A 14,823-nucleotide genomic window follows, 5' to 3' on the forward strand; every position below is an offset into this window, starting at 1 on the left:
CCACAGTACACCTTGGCCCTGGGGAGCCATTCTCAAACTTTCAGAGGGTACCAGCAGGCATTATAATAATTATGTGCATGAATTTACTAATAGAGAAAAAAAAGACTCTGCCTTACCATTGTCATTGCCTTGCTTGATTTCCTCAGCAGTCCGATCTATTAACACATACAATGACCACACGACACAGGTGATAGCAATAACGTGGAATGTGACAGAGCAGACTATTTTCCTCCTTTCACTTGTTGTCATCTGTAGTTTCTCCCACTGTAATCAGAAGAGAAACAGATGCAAATGAATTGTCAACAAGTCTTACAAAAAGCTTTCCAGTTCTTCGACTGCTAGCTCCTAGGTCTTGACATCTATATTAAAAGAAATCATCCAATGGTTACAAATAGAAAGGACATTATTATCTTTATTTCCCAACAGAATCTTTATAGTTTAAAAGAGCACAAGCCAGCACAATTAAATATAATCTGAAGATGCTAAAAAATAATGAATTAACCAATAAATCATTCCCTTCCCCTGTGTGTTATACATAGTCAAGCTATTTCCTATTTCTGGGCCTTAATTTCCTCATTTGTAAAATGAGATTAAAGCCTGGAGATTTTCCTATTTCTAATACTAATGGTAGGTGTTAAAACATTTTCTTTTATTCTTGTCTACATCAATAGTATCACACTCAAATATAAACAAGGCCACAAACTATACATAAGGATCCTTGCAAGTAACATATTGAGTTAGAAAACAATTTATTAAGCCATCTATATTCTATTTTTAAAAAAATGTTTTGTTAAATATTTCCCAAATTTTTAAGGATGAAGGAGAATTGGCTGTGTCTATTCAATAGGGAAGGAACTGGTAGAGAAGAAGAGATAGAAGACAAGAGACTGAAGATAGACTGGCTGGAGAGGATGGGAAAGAAATTCTACCCTGCTGGGAGTGTTTTTGACATCCCTAGTCTACATCACAATGATTGCTGTATAGATTATATGTTTTAATACTCCAGGGTTGTGCTCATATGTGCATGTACTTAGCAAATATTTTACAGAACAACTGATCATTCAGATTAAAGCTTACAATTTTCCATTGTGAATCCACTTCTGGTCACAAGAACTTTGTAAACTTTTCACATTAGGAAAAAAAGAAAAAGAGTGAAGACTTTGGTGCCATGTACTGTTGTCAAGCACACTGTTACTACTATTGTTGTACCTTTTTTTTTTTTTTAATGATAATACCTTTTTATTTTTCAAAACACATGCAGAGATAGTTTTCAACATTTACCCTTGCAAAATCTTGTGTTCCAAATTTTTCTCCCTCTTTCCCCCCTCCCATAGACAGCAAGTAATCCAATATAGGTTAAACACATGCAATTCTTCTGAACATTCTTCCACATTTATCTTGCTGCCCAAGAAAAATCAGTTCAAAGGGGGCAAAAATGAGAAAGGGAAAAAAAAGAAAAACAAACAAGGAAACAACAACAAAAAAAGGTGAAAATACTATCTTGTGATCTATATTCAGCCTCCATAGTTTTTTCTCTACATAAGGATGGCTCTGTCCATCACAAGTCTATCAAATCCATTCAATTTCCATTTTCTTACCACTACAAAAATTTTTGCATACATGGACCCTTTTTCCTTTTTTATCTTTTTGGGCAAAAGACTCAGTAGAAACATTGCTGGATCAAAGGGTATATACAATGTTATAACCCTTTGGGCATAGTTCCAAATTGATCTCCAGAATGGTTGGATCAGTTCACAACTCCAGTTATTGTTCCAGTTTTCCCATATCCCCTCCAATATTTATCATTATCTTTTCCTGTTATCTTAACCAATCTGAGCGATGTGAAGTTATGCTTATTTTTCTTTAATTATGTCATCTACAGATTATCATCCTTGTTTTCCAGAGAACAGCCCTGATTGTAATAAATATAAGCTTAGGATTCAGTATTAGTCATCCTTTACATTTGTATGGGATTAATTATGCAGCACTTATAATACATTATTTAACTTATAAATTATTGTACTCTTCATTTTTATAATGATTCTAAACCTGGGTAATACAAATGCTACTGTTTTTATGACAGGAAATTGAGGTTGGGAGATTTACCTAAAGATCATGGGATCCCAAGATTAAGAGCTGTATGAGATGTAAAGATCTTATAAAGGTGAAGATTGGCTTTCAAAAGGTCTCACGGGTAATAGATAGGAAACCCAGACTTGCAACCCAGGTCTGCTTACTCCTTGTCTAATACTCATCTCACTCTAATAACATTCCTCAAATTATATTCTGTGGATTTGATGATTGGATTTTTTGGGGAAAAAAAGCTACAGTGGAGGATACCAATATCTCTTCACTTACTATGGAAGGAAAACCACGAGAGGTTGGTCAAAATAAACCAACTTAATACAATTTTAGACTACATTGAGTGGCAAGGTATTTAGGACAAGGAAAGGGATAGTTCTGCTATGCCTTTTTCTGGCTAGAACAAACCTAGAGTTTTATTTTTACTTCTGAGTGCCATTTTTTTGAAAGAACACTGATGAGCTTGAAAGCAAGCATCCACTATAGTAGTGAGGGATTTCAAGACTACACAAAGGTTAATGTAAGAAACTGGGAATATTTAGCCTGAAAAAGAGAAGATTTAGGGTGAGGTAAATTCTGACAGTTATAAGTATTTCAAGGGCTGTCAGATGGAAAAGGGATTAAATTTGTCCTTTTTGGCCCCAGAAGACAGAATGACTGGGGAAAAGTTGCAGAGAGCTAGAATACAGTTTCATATAAGGGGAAAAAAAAAAAAAAAAAAAAAAACTTGATAACTCAAATTCTCTAAAAGCAAAAATGGGCTCCCTTTAAAAATGGTTGATTCCTCACTGCAGACATCTAAAAATCAAAGTTCAATTGTTAATATATAGAAGGGGTCATTTAAGACTGGATAGTCTCCGAGGCTCCTTCCAACTCAGAGATTCTGGAAGATTCTGTGTTTTGGGGGGAAGGGAAGGGGAAAATATTCTAAGAATATTATTTAAAATGGGCTTCTTCCTCTTGAAAAGTAGTCAATCTCTGCTAGTCACCTAGGAATAACAAGTGCTTCCTTTTTTGACACTTATAAATTAGTCAATATTAAATTAATGAGCTTCTGCTACTCCTACTTTAATCTGTCTCCAAACTTATCACTTATACTACATAGTTTTATTTCTCTTATCTGGTTTTGGCATCGATTCATTATAATCATAATTTTTTAGATCCTGTCAAATAAATAGGCTGTGAATTTTACTTTCACCATATGACTTTGGTGTTTCCAGATTTAATCAATATACCCTACTGTGCTTTAATATCCTGGCTTGTCAAGTAGGAAACATAATATGGTGCAGAAAAACAGTCTCATTTCACCCCCATCTCCTTAACCCTCTAAAGTACGTCAGAGTACATTCAATAAACGCATCATACCAAATCTGATTGAAAAAATAAAAAGACAATCTTTAAAAAGCAGTGGCCTCTTAAAACTGAGCAGCATTTTAATGATATTATGCAGGATCTTGTTATTTTGATTTTCACCTGCTTTAGAATGGTAAAGGTTCCTGAAAACTGATTGAAACTAGCTGTACGTCGCAGTTACTAAAAGCAAAGCTTAAATGTGAGGCAAGATCGCCGCCTGCTGCACAGTCAAATCACTGCACACAAATGTTTGGCGCAGATTTCATCTGCAGAATGTCGTATTTTGTAAACAAGTAGGGACTTTGCCGCAGTTTGGGAGATTCATGGGTACAAGGATTCAACCGTGGTTTTCAGCCTGTAGTACTGAGGCACAGACATATTGACAGTAGGATAAAAAGACTCATTAAAAGAAAATCTTTGCTACTTCTTTCTCTGCTGCTTTGCAAAACACAGGGGCTCCCCATCCTTAGAAAATCCTGCCTTGGTCCTCAGATCATGATCCTTTCTTCTCCTTTTCCCAGTTGAACTGCTCTATTCCCTAAACTGCTGCTGAACTCTCCAAGGTACCAGTGGTCTTTAATTGCCAATTCTGACAGTTTTTTCCCATTTCTCCTACTTAGGCCCCTCTGCTATGTTTATAACTGTTGACCCCCTTCTCTCTTCCTTCCTGTCTCTTCTCTGGATTTTTTTTTTTTTTTTGGGCTGGACATTAATTATTCCTGGTTCTTCTACCTAGCTAACTGCCCCTTAGTGTCCTTGTGATCATGATCTATGTTATGGCCCTAGTAGTGGCTATGTCCCAAGTTCTGTCCTGTGCTCCTTTCTCTCTGTACTCATAGTGCCCTCACCTGCTTTCTTGCTTTTAATTATCACCTTTATGTGATGATTCCCAGGACTATATTTCTAGCCCTAATCTCTCTTTAGCTCCAATTCCACATTATCAATGGCCTATCAGACATTTGGAACTTGATATTCATAGACATCTCAAACTCAGCATATTCAAAACAGAATCCAGAGCTTTTTACCCCAAAACAACCCCTATTCTGAATTTCCATATTCCCATCAAGGGAAACACTGTCAATTTCATTCAGCCAGATTTGTAATATTGATGCTATTGTGCATATTTCACTCACCTTAATTCCATATAAACAATTGACTGCCAAGGTTTATCATGACTACCTTTATAATATCTTGCATCCATTGAAATTTAAGTCCTTATCACTTTTAACCTGGATTATTATATCTTCTTAATCGGCATCTATGCCTATAGTCTCTTTTCTCATCAATTAGACAGGTGAAGAAAAGAGAGACAGAGGGAAAGAGAAAGAGACATTAGGAAAGATACAAAGTGTGTGGGGGGGTACATTTATTAAATGATTATCATGGGCCAAGGGCAGCTCGGTGTCCACAGAAGCTAGGTTGCTGGATCTGGAATCAGGAAGACTTATTTTCCTGAGTTAGAATCTGGCCTCAGACTAGCTGTGTGACCATGAGCAAGTCACCTGTTTGCTTTCCACTGGTAAAATGGAAAAAGAAATGGCAGTATCTCTGCTAAGAAAATCCCAAATGACATTATGAAGACTTGGACATGATTGAAATAAATAAACAACAAAAATATGCCAGGCACTGGGCTAAATGCTAGGAACAGAAATACAAAAAGACAGTTCCTGCCTTCAAGGAGCTTATATTCTAATAGGAGAAACTTACTTTCTAATGGGAAAAAGTAGAAAAGTCTGGATAGTCAGGAGCAAAGCATGGATGGCCTGGGCTTTCTGTAAAATAGTGGCCCTGGCAAAAACTCACAGTCAAAGGACACGGGGGCTTAATATTCTCAAATCACAAATCATACATACCATGCCACTCCCCTGCTTGATAAATTCTACTGGTATCTTGAGCATCAAATACAAATTTCTTTTTATATTGACAACCTGGCTCCAGCCTGCCTTTCCTAGACTTATCATATATTGCCCCATTTCATTCATTCAATGTTGCAATTAAACAGATCTTCTTTCTATTATTTCCATAATATTGCTCCCTTTTCTCACTGTTTTTGTGCCGACTGTGTCCCTTGCATAGAATATACACATTTTTTCCACTGACAGCTAGAAAAATTCATTGATTACTTTAAAGCTCAGCTTAGACAACACCTTCTACACAGGATTAGAATCCTTTTGCATCTCTTCAACTGCTACTGCCATTCCCACCAAAATTACCTTGTAGTTAGTGTCTTTATGTGTAACTAATATATTTATATATATGTAATACATTTTTCCTATAGACTGTAAGTTCCTTGAAGGCAAGCACTATTTAAATTTTTCCTTTGTATCCCTAGCACATAGTAGTTGCTTATTAAATACTTTCTAATCAATTGTTTTTTGATCAAACAAGATGACCCAAGGACAATCAGAGGACCTCAGATTTGGAACCAGTTTAGAATCATAATGAGAGTCTGAGTTGGAATTTCCAGATGGAGACTCACATTTTCACTCTTCTGAATTCCCTTTAAATGCATCCTATTTATTTGCCTCCTCACTCTCCATATCCCCTTGGAATTATCTTCTGTGGGGAGAGCAATGCTGGAACATTGCTGAACAAAGGTGCCAAAGAAGCAGGATGTGCAGAGTCTCCTGGTCTGGATGAGGCATTGAGAATGTGGAAGGGACTGATAGGAGGCTGTACTGAATGATGGAAGGTCTTTTATGCCAAGTAGAGGATTGTGAACTTTACTCAGGAAGTAAAATGGGGCCCCTGGAGACATTTTTATACAGGAAATGTGACTAGATCTATGACTAAGCATGATTCTTTTCATAATACTATGAATTAGATCCATAGAATTTTAGAAATTATGAAAGTATATCTAAGAAAATAGCTTTCCTTTTCTAGCTCAGATGGTAATTTATTCAACAAGTGTTTATTGAATACCTATTATGTGCTTAGGACATGTGCTATCATCACAAGCCAAATGCTAACATGGGCCACAGAGCCAACTCTAACATGGCCTCTTTCTGGTAGAATTGGTCTGTCTGTAATTTATTATAATGTTCAGCAGGATTGGTTTCCATGGTGACGGTATGATTTCTGTCCTGGGAGGAGCCAAGTCCAACCTGTCAGTCAGCTTCAGCCACAGGCCTGTAGCTGAGTTAAATAGGTAAAGCAGATTGGCTGCCTGCAAGTGAAGAGAGCTTCCAGGTTAAGTGAATAGGTTCAAAGATGGAGTCATAGAATTCAGAATTAGAAGCTACATCTGCGGTCCTCTGGTCTAATACAGTCCTAAAAATGATATAAAATTACAATCTGTATATTTTGGTACAGATCTAGCAAATAGTCATCTAGCTTTTGCTAACGGACCTGAAGGAAGGAGAAACCCACTGTTTCTGGAGGCAGTCACTTTCCTTTTGAAGAATTCTAAGCATAATAGGTATTCAATATTATTGTTGTTCAATTAATGCCAACTAGCATTTATTAAGCACCTAGTATGTGCCAGCAGTTGGGTATCGCAGTCGATAGAATGCTGGATCCAGAGCCTGCAGAATTATCTTCCTGGGTTCAAATTTGGTCTCAAACATTTACTAGTTTTATGACTCTGGGCAAGTCATGCCTCAGTTTTTTCATCTGTAAAATGAACTAGAGAAGGAAATAGCAAACCACTCCTGTATCTTTGTCAAGAAATTCCCAAATGAAGTCGCAAAGAGTCAGGCAGGAATGAAACAACAAAAAATGTGCCAGGCAATAGGTAAAGTGTTAGGTATGTGAAGGAAAAGATAGTATTTCCATCACTTATAATATTTTGTTCTACTTCTATCTCAGTTTCTAATTTGGAAATAATGAACTGGAGAAAGAAATGACAAACCTCTCCAGTGTCCTTGCCAAGAAAAGCCCAAATGGCATCACAGAGTCAGATGTGATTGAACACCACTCAAAACTCTGTTCTGACAAGAACATATCTAGTGGGGTCTGGGCTCCAGAGTTTAGGAAAGCATTGAGACCTATATGGCTACTGGAAGCCCTTCCAACTCAAAGACTGATTTGGTTCTATGGAAAAAAAAAAAAGCATTACTATAAAAGTTATTTTTTTAAAAAAAAAGTAATAAAACAGATCAACAACTAGAACACAAGTCTTGGGGTTCTCCCCACTTCCATAAGGCACATATGTCTTCTTCTTTGGGGGCCTTCTAATGATCTGAGTAATTAGCATATTATATAGTGTCATGCACTCTGTGGGTGCGTAATAAATTCTAATTGAATCACACCAGCTGCAAGATGATTCATATGCCAACTTCTCCAGCTTTTGAAGTATAGAAACTCATCAGTTACATATGAAAGGGTTTTGAGCCCCCCTCATGGAAAATAGATTCTTTTGCTTCTGCAGAAGACAATTCCAAACATGGATAAGGATTGTAACAGGAGGCAGTAGATGGATTTTATAATTTTACTCCACGGCAGGCAATAGTCTTACAAAATGTGTGTCAATTTTTGAAGAGCATACTACCTTTCTGATCATTTAAGTATAATTTCATGCAGAGGCAGGGGGATGGATTGACTGATCTAAAGAACTTTCTGTAAGTTTTATTAATTTGTTATTTGAGGAGCTGTAACTCAGAACGGACTTGACAGTCTGAATTGAAAAAACTATTTGCAAATAGGGATATCTCTACCACTTTTATTTTAATCTATCCTTCCAATATAGTGGAGGCCCTTGGGATGCTGAAATGAATTTTTCTAAGCTTGATTCATTTTCTGCAGTGAAAAAAAAAAGCATTTCCTATAGGAGGGAGGAAATACTTGCCTCCTTCCTCCACCCTTCTTGCTTTAAACTAAGTCGTAATTGTACTAGTAACAACTAGCATTTATAATAGCACTTTAAGATTTGCAAAATGCTTTACAAATACTATCTCATTTTATCCTTACAACATTGAGAAGTAGATGCTATTATTATCTTCATTTTACAGAGGAAGAGATAGAGGCAACCAGAAATTAAATGTTGAAGTAACTTCCCAGAAGTCATGTACCTGGAAAGTATCTGAGGCTGAATTTGAATTCAGGTCTTCCTGAGTTCAGGTTCAGCACCACTTAGTTGTCAAGCTGTCAGTTTCCCCACCCAATCTTCAAAGGCCATGATTTAGCCTTTTTTTTTTTTTTTCATATTTTAGATAGAAGTGTATAGAGAATTCAAGAATAAAAAGCACTGGAAGCAAAGCCATAATTAGGGCAAGTGACGAGGATATTAAAATATAACTGGGAAATATTCAAAAATAAATAAAAATACAATAAAACAAAAAGGTAATATTTTAAGATTATTAATACACAGCCTGTAATCATCCTTACTGCCCATTAGTATCCCCATTTTCTATTTCAGTTTTTCATCATCAAAATTTAGAGGGTGCTAATAACATTTACATTTCCTTCAACAACATGGAAACAAATGAGCTAAGCATCTAATTAACAAGAATAATTAGTTAAATAGGAAGCTATAAGATATGCTTCCTTTTCATTGTGGCTGCATCCTAAGTGAACTCTTCCCCAGGCCTCCTCTGCTCCATTTGTCCTGAAATCAGCCTTGAAATACTGTCTCTCCATTGGGCGGAGTCTCAGATATATTCCCTCATTATGTCTTATGTTTCAGGGTCCCAAACTCCAAAACAGTTTGTCTTTAAAAGCTAATGAGTTTTTTTTTTTTTTCCTTTTAGAAAGTATTTTATTTTTGTTGATATTTTCAATTCCTTTTTAAATTTTAATTTTTAACATTAATCAAAATTTTTTTTATTTGCAAATTCTCTCCCTCTAGTCCCTTCTCCACAGTCGAGAAGGTAAGCAATATAATATTCATTATACATGTGAAGTTTCCACATTAGTCATGTTTAAAAGTTTATTTGAAGGCATATTTTAGTTGCTTAATCCAATACACATTTTGTGAAGTTTGCCTTTAGTGCTAAAATTACCAGTTATATTTCTCCTAGTATCTCTGGAAAGAATGGCTTGAATTCTTTCTTTTTATAGAATATATTAATTCTTATTTCTAAATTTTAGGCTTGACTTAGCAGAATTTGTTGCTTTTTAAGTGTCAGTGTATTTTTTTTTTCTTTTTGGTTTTTTAGAATACCATATTCCAAATTTAACTTTGATTTCTTATAAATGTGAAATCTATATAGTTCTGATAGGTTTTCCTTGGAAATGGAAAGTTACTTCCATCCCTCTCTTTATTTTAAACAAAACTGCTATTTTTCTTTAGTTTTTAAATTTGATTATAGTTTTGTCTTGCTGAGGTAACATTTTTTTCTGTTGACATTCTATGAATTTTCTCAGTCAAGACATCCTATTTGTGTTCACTTTTTATGTGTGCTTTTTTGGAAGCATGGTATTTTCTTTTTAATAATGCTATCCTAGAAGATATTTAGTGCTTAAATTATCTCTAATCATCTTATCTTTAAATTCAGTGTTTTGGGTTTGCTAGAATTTTCATGTACTCTTCTTCTATCTTGGTTTTGTTCTTAATTTTCCATATATTTTTCCTTCTGCCATTTTTTTTTTTTTTCATTTCACTTTTGATGTTTTCTTTTTCAAAGAATCTCTTACCATACAGAGTTCCCTAAATTTTTTTTTGGTCAAAGTTCTATAATCCTTGGTTAGAATTATTGATTTCTTCCTTAGGAGCTTTAGATTCTATCACACACATACATATACATACATACATATATATGTATGTATGTATATATACACACACACACACACGTATGTATATATCATATTGAGTAGAATGTGTGTGTGTATGTATTCATTACATTCAATTCATTGGTTGTCCTTCTTGACTGTTTGAGAAGTCCATTGCCATTGTTCCATTGTTATTTTCACTGGGTCTTGTGGAATTTGTTGTGATATTTCTACCTTCCTTCAAGGACTTTTGACTCAATTTTCTTTATCGTGAAGTGCTTCTCCACTAAGATGGTACTTTCTTCCCACTGAATGTTTCATTTCTCTTCCTCAGTTCGCTTTTGTCTACCTTTATGTGTCACTTGATTTTTCTATGGTGTCCTTGCTGAAAAATGGGCTTCTTATAGTCAATCCTTTCCCTCTGAAAATCCGTCTCAGCTGTGTCTTTTCCATTAGCTACTGTCTGTTCTCTCAGACTACCAGAATTAGACAAGGTAAGACAAAGTATATGGCTCTTGGAGGATAGGCGTAACTAGTTGGGACAAGACTCCAGTTCAGTACTGCAAGTAGCCATTATTGTTGGGTCTGTTTTCTACCTATACACCTGTCCCACTCTTCTAGGCTGCCCAAAAACTATTTTCAGTCCCTAGGCCATTAATCTCCAGGTCAAGAAGAAATTAGAAGGATTTTCCAGGGTTCTCTGGAGAGAAGTATCTAAGAAACATGTTCATGAGGGTTTCTTCTTTCACTTTCTTTCACTCCTTCTAGTAGTTAATTCATCCTTTCTGTGTAAACTATTTCCTCCCTTTCCCAGGCCTACATGAGGATTAGGGGAGAGAAGCACCTTGGGATGGGAGTACTTAAGCACTTGGGCTTCCATCTGTATTAAGAGTGGGTATCACCCTGGTTGACTGTGTCAAAGGGATTAATTTCAAAGATCTTGGCAGCTAGGTGATACACTGGATTTAGTGCTAGGCCTGTAATCAAGGACACCTCAGTTCTGGCCTTAGAAATTTACTTATTTTATGACCTTAAGCATACCTTTGGCTGCCTCTGTTTCCTCAACTGTAAAAATGGGGATAATAATAGTATCTATCTCCTAGGATTATTCCATAAGGATCAAATGTGAATTATAAAGTGCTTAGCACAGTATCTGGCACAAAAAAAGGTACTTAACAGATGCTTGCCTTCCTATTCCCCATCTCCTTAAATTTGCTGTAGCCATAAGGCAGAGGGCTGCCCTGGGTCAGTGAGATGAGTGTGAGAGAAAGGAAGCAGAAGAATACCAGGAGCAAATGGCAAATGAGTTCATATTCAGTTATTTTTTTCCTATAAAAATTTCCTGATAGTTGATTCTTTCACTTTCTCCTCTTCCTATTATTGTGCGGTTTCCTGCAGTTGTATTATTGAAAATGGGGAATTTGAGATTATTCCTTTCTTTGTATTTCTATCTAATGTATCTGGCACAGCGCCCAGTCCATTGTAGTCACTTCATAAATGTTTGTTGGTGGCAGATTTCATCTCCCTCTATTGTCTTCCCAGGATTCTCTTTTCTTGAATCTCCATGACTTAGACATCCATGGGGAACATACAAATGTAATAGCTCTGTGCAGTTCATTTAGCATGTGCTGCTGCACAAAAGGGGCCTGCTCCCTATCCTATCAGTATAAACAATTGCACAGTGCCTAACAAGATGAATTTAGTATTAGCTTTCATGATATTAGGCAAATACCTTTACTGGGCCTCAAGTTCCTAATCCTAATTAATTAATTAATCCTAATCCATAGAAAGAATGAGTTGAATTAAGTGACCTCTACAGTTCCCCTCTAATGCTAAAATCTTACAAGATTTAATCTTATGAACTCACTCTCAATTTCTCATTCTCTCTCACACACATTGCTGTAAAATCTTGTCTGTCTTATCTCTACAATATCTCTAGAATCCATGATCTAATATTCTTTTATTGGTGCCATAGTGCACAAAAAGCCAGGGGTGGGGAAGACTCATCTTTCTGACTTCAAATCTGGCCTCAAACACTGACTTTACCCTTGCAAATCACTTTACCCTGTTTGCCTCAGTTTCCCGCTCTGTAAAATGAGCTGGAGAAGGAAATAGCAAACCACTCTATTATCTTTGCCAAGAAAATCCCAAATAGCTACAACTGAAAAACAAGCTCAGCTACAACGGAACAAGCTGCAGCAACTATTACCCTAGTTTAGGCTATTATAGTCCCTCCTCTAGCTCCTATTTTAGTTCCTATTGCCCTCCCTACCTTTTCCTTCTCTAATATCTCTAATACAGAGGTTTAGCATTCAGCTAAAAACAACTGCAAGGGCCTATCTCCACACACACAAAAAAGAGAGATAGAGACTGCATCGGTAATTTGATGTAGGGAACTCCTTTCTTATTCCCTTATTGAATCAGGGAGACTCCATCTACCAATACTATTCAGTACCTTCTTTACAAATTGTAGTCTTAGAGAATGGTATAGGGTTCTGAGAGGTTAAGTAACTTCACCATAGTTACAAAAGCAGCATATGTTAGATATAGCCTTAAACCCATCTTTCTGGTTTTAGTGTCATTTCCTTATCCATTAGGCCTAAAGTGTCAAACATGGTAGTAGACAAGGTTACTGGAACCAGTAATTGGGAAATAAATAAAAAATATGAAAGAACATAGATGATACTCCTATGTGGTTTTCTAAGTCAATATGTAGCACAGTTCAGTAACAGTAGATAGAGCTCCAGACTTTGAGTCAGGAAAACTTGAGTTCAAATGTGGGTTCAAGTCACTTCACATTTGTTTACCTCTGTTTCCTCATTGTAAAACAAGCTAGAAGGAAATGGTAAACCATTCCAGTCTCTGCTAAAAAAAAAAAAAAAAAAAAAAAAAAAACCCTGATAAGACTGAAAACAATCAGTATGTGCCCCACAAAGATCCTTATATGTAGTTTAATAGCCCCTGTTTCTATTTGAGATTGACACCACTGTCCTAGGCCATGTTACTTCTTGGTACTTTGTATGGGGTTCATAAATGCTTGTTGATTATAATTTCTATTTCTTCACCAAACAATATAACACTAATTATATATTGCTTGGACTCACTCTTTAGAACTGTAAGTTACTTGAAGGAAGGGACATTTTTTCATTTTATTTTAATATCTCCAAAGTTTCACAAAAAGCTTTGCCCATAGTAGGCACCTAATGTTATATTCTTGTATTGGACTGGATTTTTTTCAAATCATGAGGAACTAGAAGTTCATAAAGGTTAGCTGGCTTGTCCAACGTTACAGAATATACAGGAAAAATGCATATTCCACTGGCATTTCACAAATCAAATTAAAATAACTTTAAGAAGGGTGAAGGGGGCAGCTAGGTGGTGCAGTGGAAGTCAGGAGGACCTGAGTTCAAATCTGATCTCAGATACTTAATACTTCCAAGCTGTGTGACCCTGGGCAAGTCACTTAACCCCAATTGCCTCAGCAAAAAAAAAAAAAAAAAAAAAAGATGGAGGAAGGAGGAAGCTGTCTAGATCTAATCACTAAAAAAAAAAAAAAAGAACCAAGAGAAAAATGTCCAAACAAAATCCAAAACTGAATCAAAAGTGAAGAGCCAAAAGAAGTTTCTACTACAAGGAAACAAATTTAACCTCATAGGTTACATAAGGTATGATTTGATGTGGGGTTAATTTTTTTCCTTGTGGTAGATCCTCAGTTTTTTCTTATTTCTTGACTCTGGCTGGTAATGCCTCTTAAAAACAAACACACATACATACAAAACCCCCCCCAAAAAAAAACCCCAAAAAAACAAAAAACAAAAAAAAACCCAACAGCAACAAAAAGAAAAACAAGCAGGCTATTCCATTACCAGTGATATATACCAAGGATGTCAATAACAGCAAGTTCTCATATGTACCAAAATTTTCATTTCACCATTTTGTGATTGTGGAGAACTAGAAACAAAGTTGGTGTTCATCAAGTGGAGAATGGCTAAACAAATGAGATACATATATATAATAGAATATTATTGTGCTATAAGATTTTACCAATGTGAAGAATTCAGAGAAATATGATCTGATACAGAATGAAACAAGTAGACTTGGTAAAATAGTACACACAATTATCATAATATAACTTTTTTAAAAATGCAAAATTAAACTGATTGCTGTTCAATTATAGTAGTCAAGGTTGGCTCAGAGAATAATTGAGAAAATGTACCTTCCTCTCTTTATTGCAAGAGTGATGGGCTGTGAGTATAGAATATTACTTGTAGTCTTAGGTGCAGTTGATGTGCTAGTTTGTTTTAGTGAGAAGAGCAAGAGAAAAACATATTTGGAAGTGAATGCAATATAAAAATTAAAGTTGTCAATAAAACACTACGAAAGAAACAGATAGGAAAAGGATTGGGGCCAGGGTACTCAATTGTGGAAATCCAGGAACTGAGGAACAGGAACATTGTGAAAAGAAATGATAAGTTCAAGAAATAGATTGCAATCTTGTCATATATACATGATATAATTAATAGTAATGGGGAGCTTCAGTTAGTCAGATCTCTCATAGAATTTTCTTTGCCAAAAGCAGAACAGATAATAACTTCTAAACTTCTCTTACTATTAGTTTTATCCTTTCATCCTGTCAGGGGTGATGATAGTGGGGTAATCTATCCTGGCTATGATTCTTACTAACAGGGATAAATGAGTTACTTTGGGTGAAAAGAAAAATGGGAATTTTAGGAGTAGAAA

The 14,823-nt window shown here is 35.8% G+C and overlaps 1 protein-coding gene across 3 annotated transcripts in view; it reads right to left on the bottom strand.

The window, feature by feature from the left end:
• The window catches only part of MARCHF1 (membrane associated ring-CH-type finger 1), a 1,059,500-nt gene that overhangs the window by 24,120 nt on the left and 1,020,557 nt on the right, over window positions 1–14,823 (bottom strand). For all 3 annotated transcript variants that reach the window (XM_051967077.1, XM_051967076.1, XM_051967075.1), the window contains one exon: window positions 117–264. In XM_051967077.1, the coding sequence (XP_051823037.1) occupies window positions 117–264 (148 nt within the window). The remainder of the gene's footprint in view (window positions 1–116; window positions 265–14,823) is intronic.

This window comes from Antechinus flavipes, chromosome 6 (genome assembly GCF_016432865.1).
Source record: "Antechinus flavipes isolate AdamAnt ecotype Samford, QLD, Australia chromosome 6, AdamAnt_v2, whole genome shotgun sequence".
Taxonomy (NCBI): Eukaryota; Metazoa; Chordata; class Mammalia; order Dasyuromorphia; family Dasyuridae; genus Antechinus; species Antechinus flavipes.